The sequence below is a fragment of the Entelurus aequoreus genome, linkage group LG20 (assembly GCF_033978785.1).
Source record: "Entelurus aequoreus isolate RoL-2023_Sb linkage group LG20, RoL_Eaeq_v1.1, whole genome shotgun sequence".
Taxonomy (NCBI): Eukaryota; Metazoa; Chordata; class Actinopteri; order Syngnathiformes; family Syngnathidae; genus Entelurus; species Entelurus aequoreus.
The window spans coordinates 46300700-46328199 of NC_084750.1; the positions used below are offsets into that span (position 1 = coordinate 46300700).

Consider the following 27500-nt stretch of genomic DNA (forward strand, 5'->3'; position numbering starts at 1 on the left):
GCACTTCCGGGTTGACGATGTCAGGAAGTCAGTTGATGACGTCGTCAAGCCGGAAGTTGATGGGACAATTGAGAAGTAGACAAGTTGTGTTCGCTCTTACAAGCCTTGGAAAAGATAAGTCTGTAAGTAAACTGTTTAAATTGTTTATATAACTCCATATCAAGGTGGGAAGTGGTTCAGTTTGATAGTCAGATGTTTATTGAAAAACGATTTTTGTGCCCTGTTTCAATGGATGTTTTGAGGACTTAAAATGGCTGCCAGTCGTGTATTTACACCATCCAAATAGTTTCAACACTCAGCAGTGTTTGTTTGATGATAGTACTGTATGTTTGTGTAAAGCTAATACTTACATATTGTGTATTACATTTCAGTATGTTATTTGAATCACATAGCTTATACATTTGTCATTGTGTGTATTTCAGTTTTACATAAAAGTCCAGTGCAAGACAAAAGTAAAGATAGGAAAAGACAAATCAAACTCAACAACAATAAAGAGCCTAAATGGATTCATCTGCTTTGGAACTTTATTAGAACGTCTTGGATTGTTTGTTAGCTGTCTGCCTGGCTGTATAACCTCAACAGACTTGATCCATTTACATATTTGATTTAAATTGATACAATCATTATTATAATGATTGTATTATCGGTTTTGTACAATTAACTAGATTTTTATTTGTATTACAGTCTGTTACGTTGTTTGAATTTATCTTATATTTCTACATTTATTTTGTAATGACTTGATCTTTTTCCCTAAATTACTTGAAGTACGTGAATAAAGTTATTCATTATTTATAGACTGTGTTTTCTGTAAATATAAAGCACATTTGGAGGCCAGCATGTACTTGTTTATGTAGCACAAGTTTAGCCTCTAAAAAAGGGTGTTAAAAAACAAACCAGGTGAATAAAACAATTGACAACAAGTGTAAATACACAGCTAAACAAACCAAACAATTAAGTGGGGAAAAAAAAAAAAGTATTAGAAATAAAATTAGGAATATCCATAAAATAATAAGCTCAAATAATTGTGTTTTTAGTGTAGATTTCAAATTGTCTATATATTTGAGGAGTAATGAATGGAGACAACTTAGTGAGTGCTAATGTGCATACTTGCTTCATGTTCTTCCTCAGGTGTCCTTCTTCCTCTTCATCGTGTTGGTGGTCTACACCATGCTGCCCTTCTCCATGAGAGGCGCCATCATGGCCAGCGTCCTCACCTGCCTGTCACACACGCTCACCCTCAGCGTCTGCTTGGCCTCCGCCGCCGCTGACTTGGAGCCTCTGGTCTGGCAGGTGAGATGCTCCTTCACCCTCGCCTCCGGTCTGGCAGGTGAGATGCTCCTTCACCCTCGCCTCCGGTCTGGCAGGTGAGATGCTCCTTCACCCTCGCCTCCATCCCCTCCGTGGAGACCATGTCATCTTAGCGCCCATTTCCAGTAATGTTGGAGGACCTCAGGACTTGAAGTCGATAATCAATGTCTGTGACGTTTCTTCAAGATGTGCTGCTTGTCAGGCAAACTTACAAGTCTGCGAGAGAAAAGGGCACCATAATTGTCCCTATAAGTACTCTACATGTCCAAAGTGCGGCCCGGGGGCCGTTTGTGTCCCGCAGAAAATCTTTCAACACAGTCTAAAAATACTATTTGGAAAAAAGGTGGGATAAAAAAACATACTGGTGACTTGTAATGAGAAAAAGTTGACTCTGCAGGCAGAGTTTCTACTTTGAAACTGATCCCAAGCCATCCATCCATTTTCTACCGCTTGTCCTGGTATTGCTCAAAAAATAATACTGAAGCAAAATCAATATTATGACTTATTCACATCAGATATTCCACTTTGAAATGTTTGTTGGTGAAAATATTGCATATTTTGTGTGATTTCCATAATAACCTTTTCTATGACAAAAAGGGCATCAAAAAAACAAAAATAATAAGTGTTGAAAGTGAAAAAAATAATCTATAAATAATTGCCAATAGTTGCCAATCAATGTTGTCTGTCTATCTGTGTTGGCCCTGTGATGAGGTGGTGACTTGTCCAGGATGTACCCCGCCTTCCGTCCGATTGCAGCTGAGATAGGCTCCAGCACGCCCCGCCACCCCCGAACAGGACAAGCGGTAGCAAATGGATGGATGGATGAGAGGGGGGCATTTTGATCCCTAAGAATGTTTTTAAGATTAAAAAAAATAAAAAATCTGTCATTGTTCCAAAAAGAATAGTAAATCAATATAATGAGTTATTCCCATCAAATACTACACTTTGCAATGTTTGTTGGGGGAAATATTGCATATTTTGTGTGCTGTCTATAACTTTTTCTATGACCAAAACAGCATTAAACAAACAAACAAAAAACATATACAAATAAATAAATAAATAAGCGTTGAAAGTAAAAAAAAAAAAATAATGTATGAATAATTTTTAAGACTTTTATTAGAGGGGACATTTTGGATCCCTGAGAATATTTGTGAGATTAAAAAAAAAAAAATCTGTCATTGCTCAAAAAATTATATTAAATCAAAATCAATGATTTGAATTATTGACCTATTTAAGGCTCCAATTATTTCCCATCAAATATTGCACTCAAACACTGTTCATGGGAAACATTTATTCATAAGAACTCTTTTGTTCTTTGACATAAAGAGAATAAAACATAAACAATGTTTGACTTCATGTCGGCACGTAGATCTGAAGGTGGTGTAGAGACTTAAAGAGGTCAAGTCCTCTCCATGACACACGATGATGCTTCATGGCTCACAATCTGCCATGGATTTGGCTATAAAGTGATATTTCAAACCAAATTTTGGCTTACTCAAAAAAAGGTTTGTTTTGAGAGGGGGAGTTGTTGGATGCAAATGAAGCCCCCCTTGCTGAGAAGCCCCCTCAATCTTCTTCTCCGCCCCGACAACCTACAACTTCATATTTGGATTTTGAAAATGGAAAATATCCAAATGGCATGTTTGGATTTGTCAGTGGCTAAAGTTTGCACACCGCAGCTCTTCATGCTGTAAAGTTGTGGAAGGACTTGCACAATAAAAGATGTCCTTGGATAGAGAAGCTGTTGAGATGCAGCCTACAGAGCCTGAGGGCTTTATCTGCTTTTGACTAGCCAGCAATGCAGCCTACAGAGCCTGAGGGCTTTATCTGCTTTTGACTAGCCAGCAATGCAGCCTACAGAGCCTGATGGCTTTATCTGCTTTTGACTAGCCAGCAATGCAGCCTACAGAGCCTGAGGGCTTTATCTGCTTTTGACTAGCCAGCTTGTAGGCGGCCGCTGGACTCATGCGTCACCTTCTGACGCCGTACTCTCCATCCACGCAGATCCTGGCCAATGTCATCATCTTCACCTGCGGGAACCTGGCGGGGGCGTACCACAAACACCTGATGGACCTGGCCCTCAGGCAGACCTACCAGGATACCTGCAACTGCATCAAGTCCCCCATTAAACTGGAGTTTGAGAAGCACCAACAGGTACACGCCCACCTCCCCACACCTTTGACAGGTACACACCCTCTTCCCCACACTTTTGACAGGTATACGCCCACTTCCCCACACCTTTGACAGGTACACGCCTACCTCCCCACACCTTTGACAGGTACACGCCCACTTCCCCACACTTTTGACAGGTATACGCCCACTTCCCCACACCTTTGACAGGTACACGCCCACCTCCCCACACCTTTAACAGGTACACGCCCACCTCCCCACACCTTTGACAGGTACACGCCCACCTACCGACACCTTTGACAGGTACACGTAGGGATGGTATTCGAAACCGATTCTCCCGGTTGTTCGATAAGAAAAGAACCGATTCCATGGACTCTAATCCCTTTTTGAGAACCGGTTCCCGTTATCGAGGCCACTATAGTAAAGAAAAAGAGTTGGTTCTTTATTGGAATCCCTGGGAACGAATCCCAAATGGGCAATGTTATGCCCATTTGATTGTAGACTCTTACTGACACCTTGTGGCGATATGAAAATACTACACGTCAATAGTTTGGGCACTTCCGGGTTGACGATGTTAGTCCAGTTGATGAGACAATTGAGAAGTAGACAAGTTGTGTTAGCTCCTACAAGCCTTGGAAAAGACAAGTCTGTAAGTAAACTGTTTAACTTGTTTATGTAACTCAATATTAAGGTGGAAAGTGGTTACATTTGATACTAAGATGTTTATTGAAAAACTATTTTTGTGCACTGTTTCAATGGATGTTTTGAGGACTTCAAATGGCTGCCAGTCGTGTATTTACACCATCCAAATAGTTTCAACACTCAGAAGTATTTACATATTGTGTATTACATTTCAGTATGTTAATTGAATCACATAGCTTATACATTTGTCATTGTGTGTATTTCAGTTTGAAAATAAAAATAACAGTCCAGTGCAAGACAAGAGTAAAGATAGGAAAAGACAAAGCAAGATCAACAACAATAAAGAGCCTAAATGGATTCATCTGCTTTGGAACTTTATTAGACGTCTTGGATTGTTTGTTAGCTGTCTGCCTGTGTGTGTAGTTAGTATGTTCCAATAGCAGCAGAAGTGCACTTTTTGGAGAGCTGTATTATTTTCAGTTTTGTGCCCAAGGGACTGATTTTATTTAACACTATATTATTATTTATACACCTATAGTGATCATAGAGAGAGGTTGTTTTTGTGTTACTGTATATATTTGTTTTTCTGAAACATCCCACTTAATATACTTTGGGTAACAACAGTCAATATTTATTTATTTTATTATTTTAGGGGGGTAACAGTTAATATTTATTTATTTATTTAATTTTATTTTTTTTATTATGAAATAAAAGTGAGCTTTTGTTAAACCAAAAATTGTGTGTTTTTTCCAAATACAACAACCTATCTGGACTCAATAAGAGAATCAATAAGGAATCGGTTCTATAAGAGGATTCGATAATAGGCTCAAACTCGATAATTTCTTATCAAACATCATCCCTAGGTACACGCCCAACTCCCCACACCTTTGACAGGTACACGCCCAACTCCCCACACCTTTGACAGGTACACGCCCAACTCCCCACACCTTTGACAGGTACACGCCCAACTCCCCACACCTTTGACAGGTACACGCCCAACTCCCCACACCTTTGACAGGTACACGCCCACTTCCCCTCGTCTTTGACAGGTACACGCCCACCTCCCCACACCTTTGACAGGTACACGCCCACCTCCCCACATCTTTGACAGGTACACACCCTCTTCCCCACATCTTTGACAGGTACACACCCACCTCCCCACATCTTTGACAGGTACACACCCACCTCCCCACATCTTTGACAGGTACACGCCCTCTTCCCCACATCTTTGACAGGTACACACCCACCTCCCCACATCTTTGACAGGTACACACCCTCTTCCCCACATCTTTGACAGGTACACACCCACCTCCCCACATCTTTGACAGGTACACACCCTCTTCCCCACATCTTTGACAGGTACACACCCACCTCCCCACATCTTTGACAGGTACACGCCCACTTCCCCTCGTCTTTGACAGGTACACGCCCACCTCCCCACACCTTTGACAGGTACACGCCCACCTCCCCACACCTTTGACAGGTACACACCCTCTTCCTCACACCTTTGACAGGTATACGCCCACTTCCCCTGGTCTTTGACAGGTACACACCCTCTTCCCCACACCTTTGACAGGTACACGCCCACCTCCCCACACCTTTGACAGGTACACGCCCACCTCCCCACACCTTTGACAGGTACACGCCCACCTCCCCACATCTTTGACAGGTACACGCCCACCTCCCCACATCTTTGACAGGTACACGCCCACCTCCCCACATCTTTGACAGGTACACGCCCACCTCCCCACATCTTTGACAGGTACACGCCCACCTCCCCACACCTTTGACAGGTACACGCCCACCTCCCCTCATCTTTGACAGGTACACACCCTCTTCCCCACACCTTTGACAGGTACACGCCCACCTCCCCACACCTTTGACAGGTACACGCCCACCTCCCCTCATCTTTGACAGGTACACACCCTCTTCCCCACACCTTTGACAGGTACACGCCCACCTCCCCACACCTTTGACAGGTACACGCCCACCTCCCCACACCTTTGACAGGTACACACCCTCTTCCTGACACCTTTGACAGGTACACGCCCACTTCCCCACACCTTTGACAGGTACACGCCCACCTCCCCACACCTTTGACAGGTACACGCCCACCTCCCCACACCTTTGACAGGTACACACCCTCTTCCCCACATCTTTGACAGGTACACGTCCACCTCCCCACACCTTTGACAGGTACACGCCCACCTCCCCACACCTTTGACAGGTACACGCCCACCTCCCCAAAAAGCATAGAATGTAGTATAAATAAATACTCTTTTTACCTCAAGTTGAACTGTCTGACTCTAGAGAAGACTACGTAGGTGAGCTGTGATCCCAATTCTGTGCTTTTCCAGACCACAATTTGAGAAAAGTCTCCCTCTGGTAGAGAACCAACCCCGTTCTCCCTTACTAGCTGTACACGGACTACTTTAAAGTCGATCCGACGTTTCATTTCTATGACGCAGTGCCTTGAAAGACATAATCATTTGGGGGCGGGGGGGAAAGTCACACTTAGTAATAATAGTCATGTGTAGTAATAATAGTCATGTCTATTCATGTGTAGTAATAATAGTCATGTCTATTCATGTGTTGTAATAATAAGTCATGTCTATTCATGTGTAGTAATAGTCATGTCTATTCATGTGTAGTAATAATAGTCATGTCTATTCATGTGTAGTAATAATAGTCATGTCGATTCATGTGCAGTAATAATAGTCATGTCTATTCATGTGCAGTAATAATAGTCATGTCTATTCATGTGCAGTAATAATAGTCATGTCTATTCATGTGTAGCAATAATAGTCATGTCTATTCATGTGCAATAATAATAGTCATGTCTATTCATGTGTAGTAATAATAGTCATGTCTATTCATGTGTAATAATAATAGTCATGTCTATTCATGTGTAGTAATAATAGTCATGTCTATTCATGTGTAGTAATAATAGTCATGTCTATTCATGTGTAGTAATAATAGTCATGTCTATTCATGTGTAGTAATAATAGTCATGTCTATTCATGTGCAGTAATAATAGTCATGTCTATTCATGTGCAGTAATAATAGTCATGTCTATTCATGTGTAGCAATAATAGTCATGTCTATTCATGTGTAATAATAATAGTCATGTCTATTCATGTGTAATAATAATAGTCATGTCTATTCATGTGTAGTAATAATAGTCATGTCTATTCATGTGTAGTAATAATAGTCATGTCTATTCATGTGCAGTAATAATAGTCATGTCTATTCATGTGTAGTAATAATAGTCATGTCTAATAATGTGTAGCAATAATAGTCATGTCTATTCATGTGTAGTAATAATAGTCATGTCTATTCATGTGTAGTAATAATAGTCATGTCTATTCATGTGTAGTAATAATAGTCATGTCTATTCATGTGTAGTAATAATAGTCATGTCTATTCATGTGCAGTAATAATAGTCATGTCTATTCATGTGTAGTAATAATAGTCATGTCTAATAATGTGTAGCAATAATAGTCATGTCTATTCATGTGTAGTAATAATAGTCATGTCTATTCATGTGTAGTAATAATAGTCATGTCTATTCATGTGTAGCAATAATAGTCATGTCTATTCATGTGTAGTAATAATAGTCATGTCTATTCATGTGTAGTAATAATAGTCATGTCTATTCATGTGCAGTAATAATAGTCATGTCTATTCATGTGCAGTAATAATAGTCATGTCTATTCATGTGTAGCAATAATAGTCATGTCTATTCATGTGTAATAATAATAGTCATGTCTATTCATGTGTAATAATAATAGTCATGTCTATTCATGTGTAGTAATAATAGTCATGTCTATTCATGTGTAGTAATAATAGTCATGTCTATTCATGTGTAGTAATAATAGTCATGTCTATTCATGTGTAGTAATAATAGTCATGTCTATTCATGTGTAGTAATAATAGTCATGTCTATTCATGTGCAGTAATAATAGTCATGTCTATTCATGTGTAGTAATAATAGTCATGTCTATTCATGTGTAGCAATAATAGTCATGTCTATTCATGTGTAGTAATAATAGTCATGTCTATTCATGTGTAGTAATAATAGTCATGTCTATTCATGTGTAGTAATAATAGTCATGTCTATTCATGTGTTGTAATAATAAGTCATGTCTATTCATGTGTAGTAATAGTCATGTCTATTCATGTGTAGTAATAATAGTCATGTCTATTCATGTGTAGTAATAATAGTCATGTCGATTCATGTGCAGTAATAATAGTCATGTCTATTCATGTGCAGTAATAATAGTCATGTCTATTCATGTGCAGTAATAATAGTCATGTCTATTCATGTGTAGCAATAATAGTCATGTCTATTCATGTGCAATAATAATAGTCATGTCTATTCATGTGTAGTAATAATAGTCATGTCTATTCATGTGTAATAATAATAGTCATGTCTATTCATGTGTAGTAATAATAGTCATGTCTATTCATGTGTAATAATAATAGTCATGTCTATTCATGTGTAGTAATAATAGTCATGTCTATTCATGTGCAGTAATAATAGTCATGTCTATTCATGTGTAGTAATAATAGTCATGTCTAATAATGTGTAGCAATAATAGTCATGTCTATTCATGTGTAGTAATAATAGTCATGTCTATTCATGTGTAGTAATAATAGTCATGTCTATTCATGTGTAGTAATAATAGTCATGTCTATTCATGTGCAGTAATAATAGTCATGTCTATTCATGTGTAGTAATAATAGTCATGTCTAATAATGTGTAGCAATAATAGTCATGTCTATTCATGTGTAGTAATAATAGTCATGTCTATTCATGTGTAGTAATAATAGTCATGTCTATTCATGTGTAGCAATAATAGTCATGTCTATTCATGTGTAGTAATAATAGTCATGTCTATTCATGTGCAGTAATAATAGTCATGTCTATTCATGTGTAGTAATAATAGTCATGTCTATTCATGTGTAGTAATAATAGTCATGTCTATTCATGTGTTGTAATAATAAGTCATGTCTATTCATGTGTAGTAATAGTCATGTCTATTCATGTGTAGTAATAATAGTCATGTCTATTCATGTGTAGTAATAATAGTCATGTCGATTCATGTGCAGTAATAATAGTCATGTCTATTCATGTGCAGTAATAATAGTCATGTCTATTCATGTGCAGTAATAATAGTCATGTCTATTCATGTGTAGCAATAATAGTCATGTCTATTCATGTGCAATAATAATAGTCATGTCTATTCATGTGTAGTAATAATAGTCATGTCTATTCATGTGTAATAATAATAGTCATGTCTATTCATGTGTAGTAATAATAGTCATGTCTATTCATGTGTAGTAATAATAGTCATGTCTATTCATGTGTAGTAATAATAGTCATGTCTATTCATGTGTAGTAATAATAGTCATGTCTATTCATGTGCAGTAATAATAGTCATGTCTATTCATGTGCAGTAATAATAGTCATGTCTATTCATGTGTAGCAATAATAGTCATGTCTATTCATGTGTAATAATAATAGTCATGTCTATTCATGTGTAGTAATAATAGTCATGTCTATTCATGTGTAATAATAATAGTCATGTCTATTCATGTGTAGTAATAATAGTCATGTCTATTCATGTGCAGTAATAATAGTCATGTCTATTCATGTGTAGTAATAATAGTCATGTCTAATAATGTGTAGCAATAATAGTCATGTCTATTCATGTGTAGTAATAATAGTCATGTCTATTCATGTGTAGTAATAATAGTCATGTCTATTCATGTGTAGTAATAATAGTCATGTCTATTCATGTGCAGTAATAATAGTCATGTCTATTCATGTGTAGTAATAATAGTCATGTCTAATAATGTGTAGCAATAATAGTCATGTCTATTCATGTGTAGTAATAATAGTCATGTCTATTCATGTGCAGTAATAATAGTCATGTCTATTCATGTGTAGTAATAATAGTCATGTCTATTCATGTGTAGCAATAATAGTCATGTCTATTCATGTGTAGCAATAATAGTCATGTCTATTCATGTGTAGTAATAATAGTCATGTCTATTCATGTGTAGTAATAATAGTCATGTCTATTCATGTGTAGTAATAATAGTCATGTCTATTCATGTGCAGTAATAATAGTCATGTCTATTCATGTGTAGTAATAATAGTCATGTCTATTCATGTGTAGTAATAACAGTCATGTCTATTCATGTGTAGTAATAATGGTCATGTCTATTCATGTGTAGTAATAATAGTCATGTCTATTCATGTGCAGTAATAATAGTCATGTCTATTCATGTGCAGTAATAATAGTCATGTCTATTCATGTGCAGTAATAATAGTCATGTCTATTCATGTGTAGTAATAATAGTCATGTCTATTCATGTGTAGTAATAATAGTCATGTCTATTCATGTGTAGTAATAATAGTCATGTCTATTCATGTGTAGTAATAATAGTCATGTCTATTCATGTGTAGCAATAATAGTCATGTCTATTCATGTGTAGTAATAATAGTCATGTCTATTCATGCGTAGTAATAACAGTCATGTCTATTCATGTGTAGTAATAATAGTCATGTCTATTCATGCGTAGTAATAATAGTCATGTCTATTCATGTGTAGTAATAACAGTCATGTCTATTCATGCGTAGTAATAACAGTCATGTCTATTCATGTGTAGTAATAATAGTCATGTCTATTCATGTGTAGTAATAATAGTCATGTCTATTCATGTGTAGTAATAATAGTCATGTCTATTCATGTGTAGTAATAATAGTCATGTCTATTCATGTGCAGTAATAATAGTCATGTCTATTCATGTGCAGTAATAATAGTCATGTCTATTCATGTGCAGTAATAATAGTCATGTCTATTCATGTGTAGTAATAATAGTCATGTCCATTCATGTGCAGTAATAATAGTCATGTCTATTCATGTGTAGCAATAATAGTCATGTCTATTCATGTGTAATAATAATAGTCATGTCTATTCATGTGTAGTAATAATAGTCATGTCTATTCATGTGTAGTAATAATAGTCGTGTCTATTCATGTGTAATAATAATAGTCATGTCTATCCATGTGTAGTAATAATAGTCGTGTCTATCCATGTGTAGTAAAAATAGTCGTGTCTATTCATGTGTAGTAATAATAGTGATTTTTTATTCATGTGTAGTAATAATAGTCATGTCTATTCATGTGTAGTAATAATAGTCATGTCTATTCATGTGTATTAATAATAGCCATGTCTATTCATGTGTAGTAATAATTGTCATGTCTATTCATGTGTAGTAATAATAGTCATGTCTATTCATGTGTAGTAATAATAGTCATGTCTATTCATGTGTAGTAATAATAGTCATGTCTATTCATGTGTAGTAATAATAGTCATGTCTATTCATGTGTAGTAATAATAGTCATGTCTATTCATGTGTAGTAATAATAGTCATGTCTATTCATTATTATTATTATTATTAATGAATGAAGTCCATGAAGGAGTGGAATAAACCAAAGGTGGCTTCATTGATGTGTGACAGAGTGAATGTGGCGTGACAGAGTGAATGTACTGTGACAGAGTGAATGTGGTGTGACAGAGTGAATGTGGTGTGACAGAGTGAATGTAGCGTGACAGAGTGAATGTGGCGTAACAGAGTGAATGTGTTGTGACAGAGTGAATGTGTTGTGACAGAGTGAATGTACTGTGACAGAGTGAATATGGTGTGACAGAGTGAATGTGGCGTGACAGAGTGAATGTGGCGTGACAGAGTGTATGTGGCGTGACAGAGTGAATGTAGTGTGACTGAGTGAATGTGGCGTGACAGAGTGAATGTGGTGTGACAGAGTGAATGTGGCGTGACAGAGTGAATGTGGTGTGACAGAGTGAATGAAGCGTGACAGAGTGAATGTGGCGTCACAGAGTGAATGTGGCGTGACAGAGTGAATGTAGTGTGACTGAGTGAATGTGGTGTGACAGTGAATGAAGCGTGACAGAGTGAATGTGGTGTGACAGAGTGAATGTGGCGTGACAGAGTGAATGTGGTGTGACAGAGTGAATGTGGTGTGACAGAGTGAATGAACTGTGACAGAGTGAATGTGGTGTGACAGAGTGAATGTGGCGTGACAGAGTGAATGTGGCGTGACAGAGTGAATGTAGCGTGACAGAGTGAATGTGGTGTGACAGAGTGAATGAGGCGTGACAGAGTGAATGAACTGTGACAGAGTGAATGTGGTGTGACAGAGTGAAGGAGGCGTGACAGAGTGAATGTGGTGTGACAGAGTGAATGTAGTGTGACAGAGTGAATGTAGTGTGACAGAGTGAATGTGGCGTGACAGAGTGAATGTAGCGTGACAGAGTGAATGTGGCGTGACAGAGTGAATGTGGCGTGACAGAGTGAATGTAGCGTGACAGAGTGAATGTGGAGTGACAGAGTGAATGTGGCGTGACAGAGTGAATGTGGTGTGACAGAGTGAATGAAGCGTGACAGAGTGAATGTGGCGTCACAGAGTGAATGTGGCGTGACAGAGTGAATGTAGTGTGACTGAGTGAATGTGGTGTGACAGAGTGAATGTGGTGTGACAGAGTGAATGTGGCGTGACAGAGTGAATGTGGTGTGACAGAGTGAATGTGGTGTGACAGAGTGAATGAACTGTGACAGAGTGAATGTGGTGTGACAGAGTGAATGTGGCGTGACAGAGTGAATGTGGCGTGACAGAGTGAATGTAGCGTGACAGAGTGAATGTGGTGTGACAGAGTGAATGTGGTGTGACAGAGTGAATGAACTGTGACAGAGTGAATGTGGTGTGACAGAGTGAAGGAGGCGTGACAGAGTGAATGTGGTGTGACAGAGTGAATGTAGTGTGACAGAGTGAATGTGGCGTGACAGAGTGAATGTAGCGTGACAGAGTGAATGTGGCGTGACAGAGTGAATGTAGCGTGACAGAGTGAATGTGGCGTGACAGAGTGAATGTAGCGTGACAGAGTGAATGTAGCATGACAGAGTGAATGTGGCGTGACAGAGTGAATGTGGCGTGACAGAGTGAATGTAGCGTGACAGAGTGAATGTGGAGTGACAGAGTGAATGTGGCGTGACAGAGTGAATGTGGCGTGACAGAGTGAATGTGGCGTGACAGAGTGAATGTAGCGTGACAGAGTGAATGTGGCGTGACAGAGTGAATGTGGCGTGACAGAGTGAATGTAGCGTGACAGAGTGAATGTGGTGTGAGTGTGATGGGGAACTTTTCTATTTTTGGTGCAGCCTCTTGTCCATCTTGTTAATTTTCTGCTGTGTTTTAGGAAATGAGCCCACAGTGTGAGAAGTGTAATGACCCTCGCTGCATTTATGAGTCACACCCCCTCAGGCGGCCACACACACACACACACACACACACACACACACACACACACACACACGCACACACACACACACACACACACTCCCACGCTGGTTCAGCCTGAAACACCTAATGCACATGTAAAAAAGTGGTTACACAAGCCAGTATCCAATAAGTGAACATCCTTGTCTAAAATGATGTGGTATGATTTAGATCAGGGGTGTCCAAACTTTTTTTTTAACTGAGGGCCACAAACTGAAAAATCAAATTATGCGGGGGCCATTTTGCTATTTTTAATTTTACAAAACCAACACAATATGTGATTATATATATTTTCTTTTACCTATTTTTTAACCACTCAAGGTTTTTCAAGGGGTCTCAGTCATAATTGTTTTTTAAATTATAGACATATTTTTTTAACTCTTAACACTCGAAACCAACTTCAGATCTATTTGTCAAAATGAAGTATATATTTTGTTGTTATTTTTAATGCTTTATGCCCTTTTTGTTAGAGAAAACACTGTTTTTTTAATGGCAAAAACACAAAATATGCAATATTTTTCCCAAATGTTTTTCAAAGTGGAACATTTGATGTAAAGTAATTATAGCCTTAAATAGGTCAATACAGTACCGTATTTTTCGGAGTATAAGTCTCTCCGGAGTATAAGTCGCACCGGCCGAAAATGCATAATATGGAAGGAAAAAAACATATAAGTCGCACTGGAGTATAAGTCGCATTTTTTGGGGAAATGTATTTGATAAAAGCCAACAGCAAGAATAGACATTTGAAAGGCAATTTAAAATGTGTAAAGAATAGTGAACAACAGGCTGAATAAGTGTACGTTATATGAGGCATAAATAACGTGCCTGGTATGTTAACGTAACATATTATGGTAAGAGTCATTCAAATAACTATAACATATAGAACATGCTATACGTTTACCAAACAATCTGTCACTCCTAATCGCTAAATCCCATGAAATGTTCTTCCTCGCTGTCGCTTCTAAACAACTCTGCCAACTCCAAAGGTAGACAATGCGCCGCTTCCTCTTCTATCGGTACGTCTAGTCTCTTACGTGAATGAGATAAATAATATTATTTGATATTTTACGCTAATCATTTCACACATAAGTTGCTCCTGAGTATAAGACGCACCCCCGGCCAAACTATAAAAAAAAGTGCGACTTATAGTCTGAAAAATACGGTACTTCCGGTAGGTTCATAGCTCGGTCTAAACAGAAGGACAATGCAGCACCTGGAGTGAGAAAACTGCTCCAAAGGATGGCACCATAGCACTAACAATAACACCCATTCAGTGTCTTTTTTGTATTATTTACATTGTAGCGGTCTGTCAGTCAAGAAAAATACCCAAATTAGCCACACCGTTTTTATAAGCCGCAGGGTTCAAAGCCTAGGAAGAAAGTCCGGATTTTATAGACTTATAGTCTGAAAAATAAGGTAATTCATAAGAACTTTGATTTTGATTCATGATTAATTTTTAAACTATGACAGTTTTGAAAAAAGATCCAACTAAAAATGATCACGCATCCAAAAGGGCTCCAATTTGAAAATAAGTCGTTCATTATTTTTATTTTATTTTGTACTTTCAACACTTGAAAATATAAATCAACTCGATTTGAAGTTTTATATATATATATATATATATATATATATATATATATATATATATATATATATATATATATATATATATATATATATATATATATATATATATATATACACACTACCGTTCAAAAGTTTGGGGTCACCCAAACAATTTAGTGGAATAGCCTTCATTTCTAAGAACAAGAATAGACTGTCGAGTTTCAGATGAAAGTTCTCTTTTTCTGGCCATTTTGAGCGTTTAATTGAGCCCACAAATGTGATGCTCCAGAAACTCAATCTGCTCAAAGGAAGGTCAGTTGTGTAGCTTCTGTAACGAGCTAAAGTGTTTTCAGATGTGTGAACATGATTGCACAAGGGTTTTCTAATCATCAATTAGCCTTCTGAGCCAATGAGCAAACACATTGTACCATTAGAACACTGGAGTGATAGTTGCTGGAAATGGACCTATGTAGATATTGCACCAAAAAGCAGACATTTGCAGCTAGAATAGTCATTTAGCACATTAGCAATGTATAGAGTGTATTTCTTTCAAGTTAAGACTAGTTTAAAGTTATCTTCATTGAAAAGTACAGTGCTTTTCCTTCAAAAATAAGGACATTTACATGTGACCCCAAACTTTTGAACGGTAGTGTATATATATATATATATATATATATATATATATATATATATATATATATATATATATATATATATATATATATATATATATATATATATATATATATATATATATATATATATATATATATATATATATATATATATATATATATGTATATATATATATATATATATATATATGTATATATATATATATATAATTTGCCTATTTGGTCATAAACATTGTTCTTTATATGGCAAACGCATCACATATGCAATATTTACCAAAATAAATATTTCAATATTAATATTTGGAGCCTTCAAATTGGTCAATAATTCACAACAACATTTTGATTCATTATTATTATTTGAGTAATGAGCGTTTTATAGCAAAAAGAGCTTCGTTATTAGAGGCAACTTTTTCAGCTGCTTGCTCTTCTGTTCCAGGAGCGTCTGCTCTTGTCCTTGTTACCTTCTCACATCGCCCGAGTCATGAAAGCCGAGATCATCCAACGTCTTCAGGGACCAAACTTCGGTCGAACCGAGAGCACCAACAACTTCCACAACCTCTACGTGCAGCGACACACTAACGTCAGGTGACCGCCTGGCTTGTATTTTCTCCTCCTCATCATCTCCTCCCTGCATCCAATCTTCTACTTCCCATTCATTGCAATTCCAATAGAGAGGTAACCCCTCTCCATTGTGCTGTGAGGTGACTTTGTGAGATGACACCCACCCAGACCTCCTACTTAGAAAGCTCATCATTTGTTTGGGCGAGAGTCCTCTAGAAAGCTGATGCCCACAAGAAAAAGCCAATATCCCTAAGTGATGTTGGCTGTACAGTATCAGACTCTCACATCAGCAAACATTTCCATGACACGATAATGGATCAGTCCCTACAGGATTTTGTTGGGTTTTTGGCTGATCTTTGCGGCCTAAAATGCTGCAACTTTTTCACAAAGTTGCAGCCAAAAACTTGAAGGTGTATTTTTTTCCAATAAACTTGTGATTTTATGCCTTTTTGATCCGATGTTTCTTGTAACCCAGCAACCTGGTCACGTCCGACACTCACCCTTGCTCCTGATGGGTCCTAGTTAGGGCCTTCAGTGTGTGAATGTGGTTCTTACTATTTTACACCTTTTATTAGTTTTACTCAGACGGAGCCATCTGCTTGAGGGGTTATTGGCCGTGCTGTGTAGCAGCGGCCTGGTGCTGATGGCTCCTGTGATAGTGTTGACTCACATGTCTCCTCTGTACTCAGCCTTTTACACTTACACTTCCTTTTTATTGTCATTCAAATTGGAACTTTACAGTACAGTTAGGGTTTTGTTCATATAGTTGCATGCGTGTGTGGTAATGAAGGATCTGGGTCATCGGGTATAGTTTTTAACTTTGTAAAGCACTTTGCGTTGCATTTTTTCCACATATAAGCACTTTATAAATAAAGTTTGATGGATGTGGAAATAGTTTCAAAGCGCTTTCACTACCTTAAAGGTAGAAAAGCACCATACAAGTATAACCCATTGACCATAACCTTAATCTCAAAATGCACAGGATTTCGACAAAAATCAGAAAACAAATATTCTTTTTTTTTATTTTTATTTTTTTATAATGTCCTGCCCAGCTTCTCGGGCAAATCATATAGCAGATGTAGATGCCCATATCGGCTGTTCAGATTTACTTGACAAAAGAGAAGTGTAGGATACTTCTCTTGTTGCCTTACTTATATTTTGACTTTATTAAATGTATTTATATTATCATTTGGTGCAGCCGGGCCGGAGCAGGAGGGGATAGAAAGAGAGAAAAAGGAAGACAGAGGGGGGAATTGTGGGGACAAGAGGGGGATTAGACAGAGAGACAAAAACAACAACAGCAAACACAACAACAACAGAGCAACATCAGCAAATACGACATGTACAAATATTCTATTGATGTTTTACTTGTTTTATACCGCAGTAACAGCCCATACTCAGATCTCATTGTCAAATGTCTGCACTGTTTCAATGAATTATAACTGATAGTACAGTGTTTCCCATAAACTGCCAAGATACCTGTGGTGGTGGGGGCGTGGCTGTGGGCGTGGTCACCATGACATCATCGAGTAATTTGCATAATTTATTACAATGATATGATTTTCTCTAAAAAGGCTCAAAAAATTTATACTTACTAATTAATAATAACAGTTTTGTTTTAAACATCCATTTTACAATATAATTACAACACTTTATGTACATATTTATATACAGATTTGAACAATAAGTTATTCGCTGAAATATATTTATTAATTGTGGTTCTTACAAAAAATATATCTTATAAAATATAAAAGCTAAAATGTCTCTTAAAGCTCTGCCCCTTTAATTAGTGCATACTAAATAATTTAACTTTAGCCTACTACTACAACCATATTATTTACCAGCAACATAAAGTGAAACAGAGGCAGAGGTGTCCTGCCACAGTCAGTAACAAATAAACAGAAAACAGTAGTGGTGGTAGATAGACACAAAGCTTCATCAAACATCTGATCCACTGAACAAAGAGCTCCAAAAATCTTGATCCTACACTTCTCTTTTGTAAAGTAAATCTGAACAGCCGACATGGGCATCTACATCTACTATATGATTTGCTTGAGAAGCTGGACAGGACAAAAAAATAAAGTGTGGGAAACACTGTAGTAGTTATAATTATAACTGATAGTAGTTATAGTTATAACTGATAGTAGTTCTAATTATAACTGATAGTAGTTATAATTATAACTGATAGTAGTTATAGTTATAACTGATAGTAGTTCTAATTATAACTGATAGTAGTTATAGTTATAACTGATAGTAGTTATAATTATAACTGATAGTAGTTATAGTTATAACTGAAAGTAGTTATAATTATAACTGATAGTAGTTATAATTATAACTGGTAGTAGTTCTAATTATAACTGATAGTAGTTCTAATTATAACTGATAGTAGTTATAGTTATAACTGATAGTAGTTATAATTATAACTGATAGTAGTTATAATTATAACTGATAGTAGTTATAATTATAACTGATAGTAGTTCTAATTATAACCACAGAAGGCTGACTTCTTGTGCACAAGTTGCAGACATTCTCTGTGTATGTTTTCCACTTGAAAAGTCTTAAACATTCATTTATGTTCCAACACTTTTACACCCACACGTTCAGTCTTCAGGCCAGGGTCTCTTAAAGATTCCCAAAACTCATTTTAAAACCTGCGGAGAACTGGCATTCCAGGCTTTAGTCCCCAGACTGTAGAACAACTTGCACTAGTCCCTCCGTGAGCTTGACTGTGTTGACTTTTTTTAAAAACAAAACCTTTTTTTTAGTGCATGAACCTTTTAACTATCTTTTTTAATCCACTTTTGATCCTTTTTATGATGTTGTTTGAATTACTTGATGTTTTGTACAGCGCTTTGTGATTCCTATCTGTCGCGCTAATTCTGTTGGTAAATGAGAAAGGAAGAGAGATTATCATCACACTTCAACCTCTCCGACGTGTGAATGCTAGCTCAGCATTGCAAATGAAAAAGAATAAATAAATGGATAAATACATGTTAAATAAAGCCATGTAAACGGGGAAGTAAATGTTATTGCCTTCCATTACCCAGAAGGCCGCAGAAAGGAACAGGAAGTAGATCCTGCTCCTTGGTTTTCCAACATGTTTGTGTCTTCTTCCCGCAGCATTCTGTACGCTGACATCGTGGGCTTCACCAGGCTGGCCACTGACTGTGCGCCCGGGGAGCTGGTGCACATGCTCAATGAACTCTTTGGCAAGTTTGACCAGATAGCAAAGGTAAATATTGCTCACCTTACATCCCCGTCTTTTGATGATATACACTATATTGCCAAAAGTATTTGTCCACCCATCCAAATGCTGAGAATCAGGTGTCCTAATCACTAATCACAGGTGTATCAAATCCAGCACTTAGGCATGGAGACTGTTTCTACAAACATTTGTGAAAGAATGGGCCGCTCTCAGTGATTTCCAGCGTGGAACTGTCACAGGATGCCACCTGTGCAACAAATCCAGTCCTGACATGTCCTCGCTCCTAAATATTCCAAAGTCAACTTTATTGTAAGAAAAGTGAAGCGTTTGGGAACAACAGCAACTCAGCCAGCAAGTGGTAGGCCACAGAGAGGTCAGCATAGTGCAAAGACTTTCTGCACTGTCACTTGCTACAGAGCTCCAAACTTCATGTGACCGTCCAATTAGCCCACGTGCAGTACGCAGAGAGCTTCATGGAATGGGTTTCCATGGCCGAGCAGCTGCATCTAAGCCATACATCACCGTACGTGGTGTAAAGCACGTCACCACTGGACTCTAGAGCAGTGGAGACGCCTTCTCTGGACTGATGAATCACACTTTTCCATCTGGCAATCTGATGGAGCAGTCTGGGTTTGGAGGTTGCCAGGAGAACGCTACATTTCACACTGCATTGTGCCGAGTGTGAAATTTGGTGGAGGAGGAATTATGGTGTGGGGTTGTTTTTCAGGAGTTGGGCTTGGCCCCTCAGTTCCAGTGAAAGGAACTTTGAATGCTCCAGGATACCAAAACATTTTGGACAATTCCATGTGGGAACAGTTTGGAGCGGGCCCCTTCCTCTTCCAACATGACTGTGCACCCGTGCACCAAGCAAGGTCCATAAAGACATGGAATACAGAGTCTGGTGTGGGTGAACTTGACTGGCCTGCACAGAGTCCTGACCTGAACCCGATAGAACACTTTTGAGATGAATTAGAACGGAGACTGAGAGCCAGGCCTTCTCCACCAACATCAGCGTGTGACCTCACCAATGTACTTTTGGAAGAATGGTGGAAAATCGCTATAAACACACTCTGCAACCTTGTGGACAGCCTTCCCAGAAGAGTTGAAGCTGTAATAGCTTCATATTGAACCCTATGGGTTAGGAATGGGATGGCACTTCAAACTCTTATGTGAGTCAAGGCAGGTGGCCAAATACTTTTGCCAATATAGTGTATCTATGATTTGTAGGCATTCTTCTTTTCTTTTTCTTTAATTCTTCTAATAGTTTCCTGATGGAAGAGTCCATCCATCCATGCAAAATAAAAAAGAATACATTTCCAATGTATTCTTTTTTAAATAATTGAATTGGGTTTAGTTAGGTGATGCTGGGTCGGACAAATAATTCACTTCAGATTTATGTTTGAACCACGTGACTAAATTAGTGAACTACTTCCTCCAGCAGCTACCACGTCCCTGAGCTATGGCGTCGCCATTTTGCTGTTTGACGTCACCGCGCACGTTGCGTGATGACATCATTCCCACACACCAGCATCGTTAAAGGAATCGCATGAAAAATTGGCAAGCGATTTCCCTAAGAATTGATGGACTGGGAACCGGTTCTGAACAAGAACCAGTTTTTGATTCCTGTCCTTACTGGCCAATGTGATTTTTATTGAATTTCAAATTAAATCCAATTATAATTTTGTTTATTCTTTTTTACATCCTCACATGGTCACCAAATTATACTCACTCCTTTCACCAGTTGAAGAAAATATAAAGAAATTAAGGCCTCAAATTCCTTCCATCAAAAATATTTTTTAAATAATGATTTATTTATTATTGTTTTCTTTTCAGTGTGGCACAAGTCATCCTTGGTAATGTTCTGTTGCAGGCCTTTTATATATATATATATATATATATATATTTATATATATATATATATATATATATATATAAAATTAATAATAATAAATAATGAATTGCATTTGTTACGCACTTTACATTTGTTAAAATCTCAAAGTGCTACAAAGTATTAAAAATAAAAATAGAAAGTAAGAATATATAATAAAAAAAATGAAAATAGAAATGAATCATGACACACACTAGATAAAACAGAAACATAGATAAAGTAGAAATAAGAGCCTGAAAGCGCTGGATAAAAAAAACAGATAAGCAAGCAGTGCATTTAAAAACAAGAAGGCAGAGAAATGAGATAAATGCTGTGCTAAAAAGGTGGCTTTTTAGTCCCTTCTTCAAATGGTCGACCGACTGTGGTGCTCTAAGATGGTGGTAAATGAATGAATTAAAATAAAAACATTTTAAAAACAAGCATTATGTGCATAAAGAGTTAGAAGCTGTCATTTAGAATCAAGTTTGACCTAAATTCATTATCATTTTAATTTGTATATTTCTGTGGAATGGAATGGGTTTGAAATCCTTTGAGTCCAATTAAAAGTCTGTTGTTTGGGAATAAAAGCAAGAAGTTCTGTGTTAAGTGGAGGTCATTTGAAATAACAAGTCCATCATATGAAGGTCAATCAATAACCCTTCGCACTGTCCTGCGGACATTCTCGGACCCCCGGAGACTGGCGGCACACAAACATCAAGTCTGCTGGTCCCGCCGCCTCCTCGCTGCTCTTGACTCAGCTTTTGTGCCCGCTGGTGGACGGCGCCATGGTGTTATATAAAGGCCATCCTGCCAGGAGCTGCTACACATCTGGCTGGTGGGACGCAGACTCATGTGAGGGGGTGCTGCATCATAACTTCTTTGCATATTCTCTCTTCCCTCCAGGAAAACGAGTGCATGCGAATTAAGATCCTGGGAGATTGTTACTATTGTGTGTCGGGCCTTCCGGAATCACTGCCTCACCACGCCAGGAACTGTGTGAAGATGGGCCTGGACATGTGTGAGGCCATCAAGTAAAATAACTCATCTCTCTCTCTCTCCCTTCCTCGCTCTAACACACACACGCACACACACGCACACACACACACACGCACACACACACGCACGCACACAAACCCATCCGAGTAGGAAGAAAGCCAGAGTTGGTTTTAGCTTTGTTTGAACTCTGCAGTCAACAAGAAGTGAACACATTATGATGGGCCTCAGTCTGCTCCACTAAGAAACATGATGTCACTTTTATACACACTGAGGTTGTACTGTATACCGCTACTAATAAAGTACCACGGTACTAATGAACTCAAAATGGTACTATACTGCTTCTAAAAAAATACCTTTTTTTTTCCCTGTCATCATTGCTGGTAAAAGGAGCAGAGGTGCATGTTGGGAAACACACACAAAAACAACGTGGGGATAGAAAAGGAAGAATGGCTGCATTTTAGCTACTTTTAAAATCACTAATCCTGGCCGCCATGGCGACAAAGTAAGTTTCTTACAAGTATCATTATCACTGGAGGACGAGGAATAGCTAAAGATGCTTCACTACACACCGTAGGAGGATACAATAGCTCACCACTAACAGCAAGCTAGCACCCCTAAATGTAAACAAATGCCATGGGTGGATCTACACCTGACAGCCGCTGTAATGATACCAAGTACAGGAGTGTATCTCGTCGATACTACTATGATTATGTCAACATTTTCTATTATCACAAAATGTTTTGTCTTTTGAATTGTTTATAAAGTCAGTAAATATGTCCCTGCACACAGAAGAACTTTATTTTTGACCAATGTATGATCCTGTAACTACTTGGTATCGGATCGATACCTAAATGTGTGGTATCATCCAAAACTGTCATGTATCAAAGAAGAGAAGAGTAAGTGATTATTACATTTGAACAGAAGTGTAGATAGAACATGTTGACAGAGAAAATAAGCAAATATTAATAGTAAATGAACAAGTAGATTAATAATGCATTTTTACAGTTTGTCCTTAATAATATGTACAAAATAATAGGTGTATAAATGACACAATATGTTACTGCATACGTCAGCAGACTAATTAGGAGTCTTTGTTTGTTTACTTACTACTAAAAGACAAGTTGTCTTGTATGTTCACTATTTTATTTAAGGACAAACTTGCAAAAATAAACATATGTTTCATGTATCATAAGCTTTTCTGTTCAAATAAAGCCAATAATTAAATGTTTTTATGGTCCCCTTTATTTTGAAAAGTATTGAAATACATTTACCGGTACCAAAATACTGGTATGGGGACAATCTTATTACAGACACACACATTCTACTGTTAATGACCACAATCTGATTACATCAATGATGTCATTTTTTAATTTTTATTAAATAGAATTTTTTTTTTTACTTGCAGAAAATCGTTTTTCGATAGAAAGAAAATAGTTTTTTTCTAAATGGTGAATCGTTTTTTTAGTTGAAGAAATGTGTTATTTACTTTTTACTTGCATTACACATAACTGTAAATGACGTCTGTGGCGCCCCCTTTGGGTTGTGTTCAAAATGTTTTGGAGCAGTGTATCTTAACCATAGGGCAGGAGCCCATGCCGTTTTTGAGCACTTGAGGGCCCCCAAAAATATCTGTTCCTCAGCTGTGGTGCGTATGGGCGGTACTCGGTTGTAATACACTTTTCCACCACTTGTGGCAGTAATAACACTATCAAACAAACAGAAGAAGTCAGAGAGAAGTTTCTTAAGCGCAAAAATGATGACTAAATTAGTGAAGCTGAATTTTCATTTGCACTTACATTTTTTGGACAGTTTATTTAAGAAACATACATTTGTACTATAATTCATTAATTTAGTTGAAATTAATTTTAGCACAACAGAATTGTATGTAAATGTATTTATTCATGTATTATCATTTTTTTTGTCCTTTCTTTACAGTATATTTTGTTAGTATTATTTTATAATCAGTCTGACCTAAGCCTTGATAATAATAATCTTTGTGATTAACACATGCTTTCATATCATGTGTCCTATTAAACTGTAAGTAGGTCTGATTATCGAATGTGATTAAGATTGCTAATTCAGTTTTAACGTTGAAGTGGGCCCCGAGCCCCTCTGTAGTGGAAAAGTTGGGCCCTGGGGTCAAAAAGGTTACGATCCCCTGCTTTGGAAGACGGGGAGTTCACATCTGAATGTCCTCCAATGAGCACGCCATTTACAAAAGTTGAACATGCTAGGCTGTGCCAGCAGCTACACAACAGCTAAGCATACCTAGTAAGTGTCCTTCATGAACAACAGCACATTTGTCAATACATGATATATTTATAGTCTGGTATTATTTGCTATAAACATTCGAACAAAACATTTTCAAACCTTCTGGTTGCATGGAGATGGCCTTAAACCTCTTTACAAAAATGTATTCTTATAATAAAAAATATAATTACTTATATATACACTAGCGTTCAAAAGTTTGGGGTCACATGTAAATGTCCTTATTTTTGAAGGAAAAGCACTGTACTTTTCAATGAAGATAACTTTAAACTAGTCTTAACTTGAAAGAAATACACTCTATACATTGCTAATGTGCTAAATGACTATTCTAGCTGCAAATGTCTGCTTTTTGGTGCAATATCTACATAGGTCCATTTCCAGCAACTATCACTCCAGTGTTCTAATGGTACAATGTGTTTGCTCATTGGCTCAGAAGGCTAATTGATGATTAGAAAACCCTTGTGCAATCATGTTCACACATCTGAAAACACTTTAGCTCGTTACAGAAGCTACAAAACTGACCTTCCTTTGAGCAGATTGAGTTTCTGGAGCATCACATTTGTGGGGGCAATTAAACGCTCAAAATGGCCAGAAAAAGAGAACTTTCATCTGAAACTCGACAGTCTATTCTTGTTCTTAGAAATGAAGGCTATTTCACTAAATTGTTTGGGTGACCCCAAACTTTTGAACGGTAGTGTATGTATATATATATATATATATATATATATATATATATATATATATATATTTTTTTTTTTTTTTAGATACATTTTTGAAAATGTTGACTCTATTTAGAATTGTAATGAATAAGAATGTTATCAAATGTAATTGATATTTTTGTGCACCCCTGATACGTTGTTGCTCATTTCACTTGATCATACATATTAACATTCCATCCATCCATCCATTTTCTACCGCTTGTCCCTTTTCGGGGTCGCTGGAGCCTATCTCAGCTGCATTGGGGCGGAAGGCGGGGTACACCCTGGACAAGTCGCACTCACATATTAACATTCCACGCTACAAAATAACAACAGTATGTACGACTCCTGCTGATATCAGATGGACATCTGTATCGGCCAATACTCAAGGCTGCAATATTGGTATTGTATGGGATGTGAATGTAAAGACAGGCTAAGATTGGTTAAAAAACGTCTTAGCAAACACTTCAGTTTGATGATATCATAAGTCATGGCACACAGCGGGGGGTTGATGTTCATCCTCATGTGTTCACATGGATCTTCATGCTTTCACACCACTTTAAATTGATCCCACATAAAGTTGAGCCGCGCCTTTCCTTGCTCTCTCCAGGAAGGTCCGAGACGCCACAGGCGTTGACATCAACATGCGCGTGGGCGTCCACTCTGGGAACGTCCTGTGCGGCGTGATCGGCCTGCGCAAGTGGCAGTATGACGTGTGGTCACATGACGTGACACTGGCCAATCACATGGAGGCGGGAGGTGTGCCAGGGTGAGCCAGCTATGGATGCTGATGCTTTGGTCCCCGTGGCACCTGCTGTCAGCAAATACCTGCTGGAGTAACGTTGGCGGGGCCATCCATCATTGTTTCTAAATGTCAGCCACAAACTTCAATGGATTTGTTTCTCTCCCGCAGGAGAGTCCACATCTCATCGGTCACTCTGGAGCACTTGAAGGGCTCCTATGAGGTGCAGCCTGGAGACGGACAGAGTCGCGATTCCTACCTGAAGGAACATGGAGTGGTGACCTACCTGGTCATCAACCCCAAGGTAGGAAAACCATCAACTGGATGTACCTGAATGCAACACTTGGACCTAACCTGAGCTGCTGGCCACAATAATCTGCAATGAAATGACTGCCAAAACTCCACACATGTACACACAAAAATGTTTTTACAATTTGCAAGTAACAAAAACATTTTTCTTCAACCACAACCACGATTAGCAAGTAAAAAAAAAGGTTTTATTCAATTAAGAACAAGTTGCCAGTAAAAAATTTGATTTTCTTCAATTCAAAAAACGATTTTCAAGTAAAAAATACTTCTATTTAATCAAAAATAATAATAATTAAAAGTAAGTGACACATTTCTTCAACTAAAAAACAATTTGCCATAAAAAAACCTATTTTCTTTCAATCAAAAAACGAAAATAAAAAGATTTGCAAGTAAAAAATAATTATATTTAATTAAAAAAATATTTGAAAGTAAATAACACATTTCTGCAATTAAAAAAACAATTCGCCATTAAAAAAATATATTTTCTTTCAATCCAAAAATGAAAGAAAAAAAAAGATTTGCAAGTAAAAAACAATTTTCTTCAATTAAAAAACAATTTGCAAGTAAAAAACAATTTTCTTCAATAAAAAATTATTTGTAAGTGAAAAAAAAACGTTTTTTCAAATAGAAAAAACAATTCGCAAGTAGACAATTTTCACCAATCAAAAAAACGATTGGCAAGTGAAACAAAAAACAATTTCAGCAAGGAAAAAAATGATTCACAATTGTGAAAACAATTTTCCTCAGTTAAAAAAACAATTTGTCAGTAAAAAAAGATATATTTTCTTTCATTAAAAATAAAAAATGCAACGATTCGTATTTAAAAAAAACGCATTTGCGAGTAAAAAACAATTTTCTTCAATTGATAAAACATTTGTAAGTGAAAAAAAAAAGTTCTGCAAATAAATAAATAAAAATTGCAAGTATAAAGATAATTTTGTGCAAATAAAACGATTTGCAAGAAAAAAAACGACTTTCTTTAATTAAAAAGGGTTCGCAAGTAAAAAAAGAAAAGAAAAGCAACTATTCTTTTCAATTGAAAAATGATTTGTAAGTATAAAAACAATTTTCTGCCAGTAATATGATTTGCAAGTTAAAAAAACAATGTTCTTGAATAAACCATTTGCAAGTAAAAAAAAACAAGAACATTTTTTCAATGAAAAAAACGATTTTTTTCTTCAAGTTAAAGCTTTTGGCAGTAAT

General features: G+C 37.2%; 1 protein-coding gene across 1 annotated transcript in view; it reads left to right on the forward strand.

The window, feature by feature from the left end:
* adcy2b (adenylate cyclase 2b (brain)) overlaps nt 1–27500 on the forward strand; it is a 142052-nt gene that overhangs the window by 67319 nt on the left and 47233 nt on the right. Inside the window, exons 5-11 of the mRNA XM_062030169.1 lie at nt 1129–1290; nt 3313–3462; nt 16088–16236; nt 19333–19444; nt 22188–22315; nt 25857–26015; nt 26160–26292. Of these exons, the coding sequence (XP_061886153.1) occupies nt 1129–1290; nt 3313–3462; nt 16088–16236; nt 19333–19444; nt 22188–22315; nt 25857–26015; nt 26160–26292 (993 nt within the window). The remainder of the gene's footprint in view (nt 1–1128; nt 1291–3312; nt 3463–16087; nt 16237–19332; nt 19445–22187; nt 22316–25856; nt 26016–26159; nt 26293–27500) is intronic.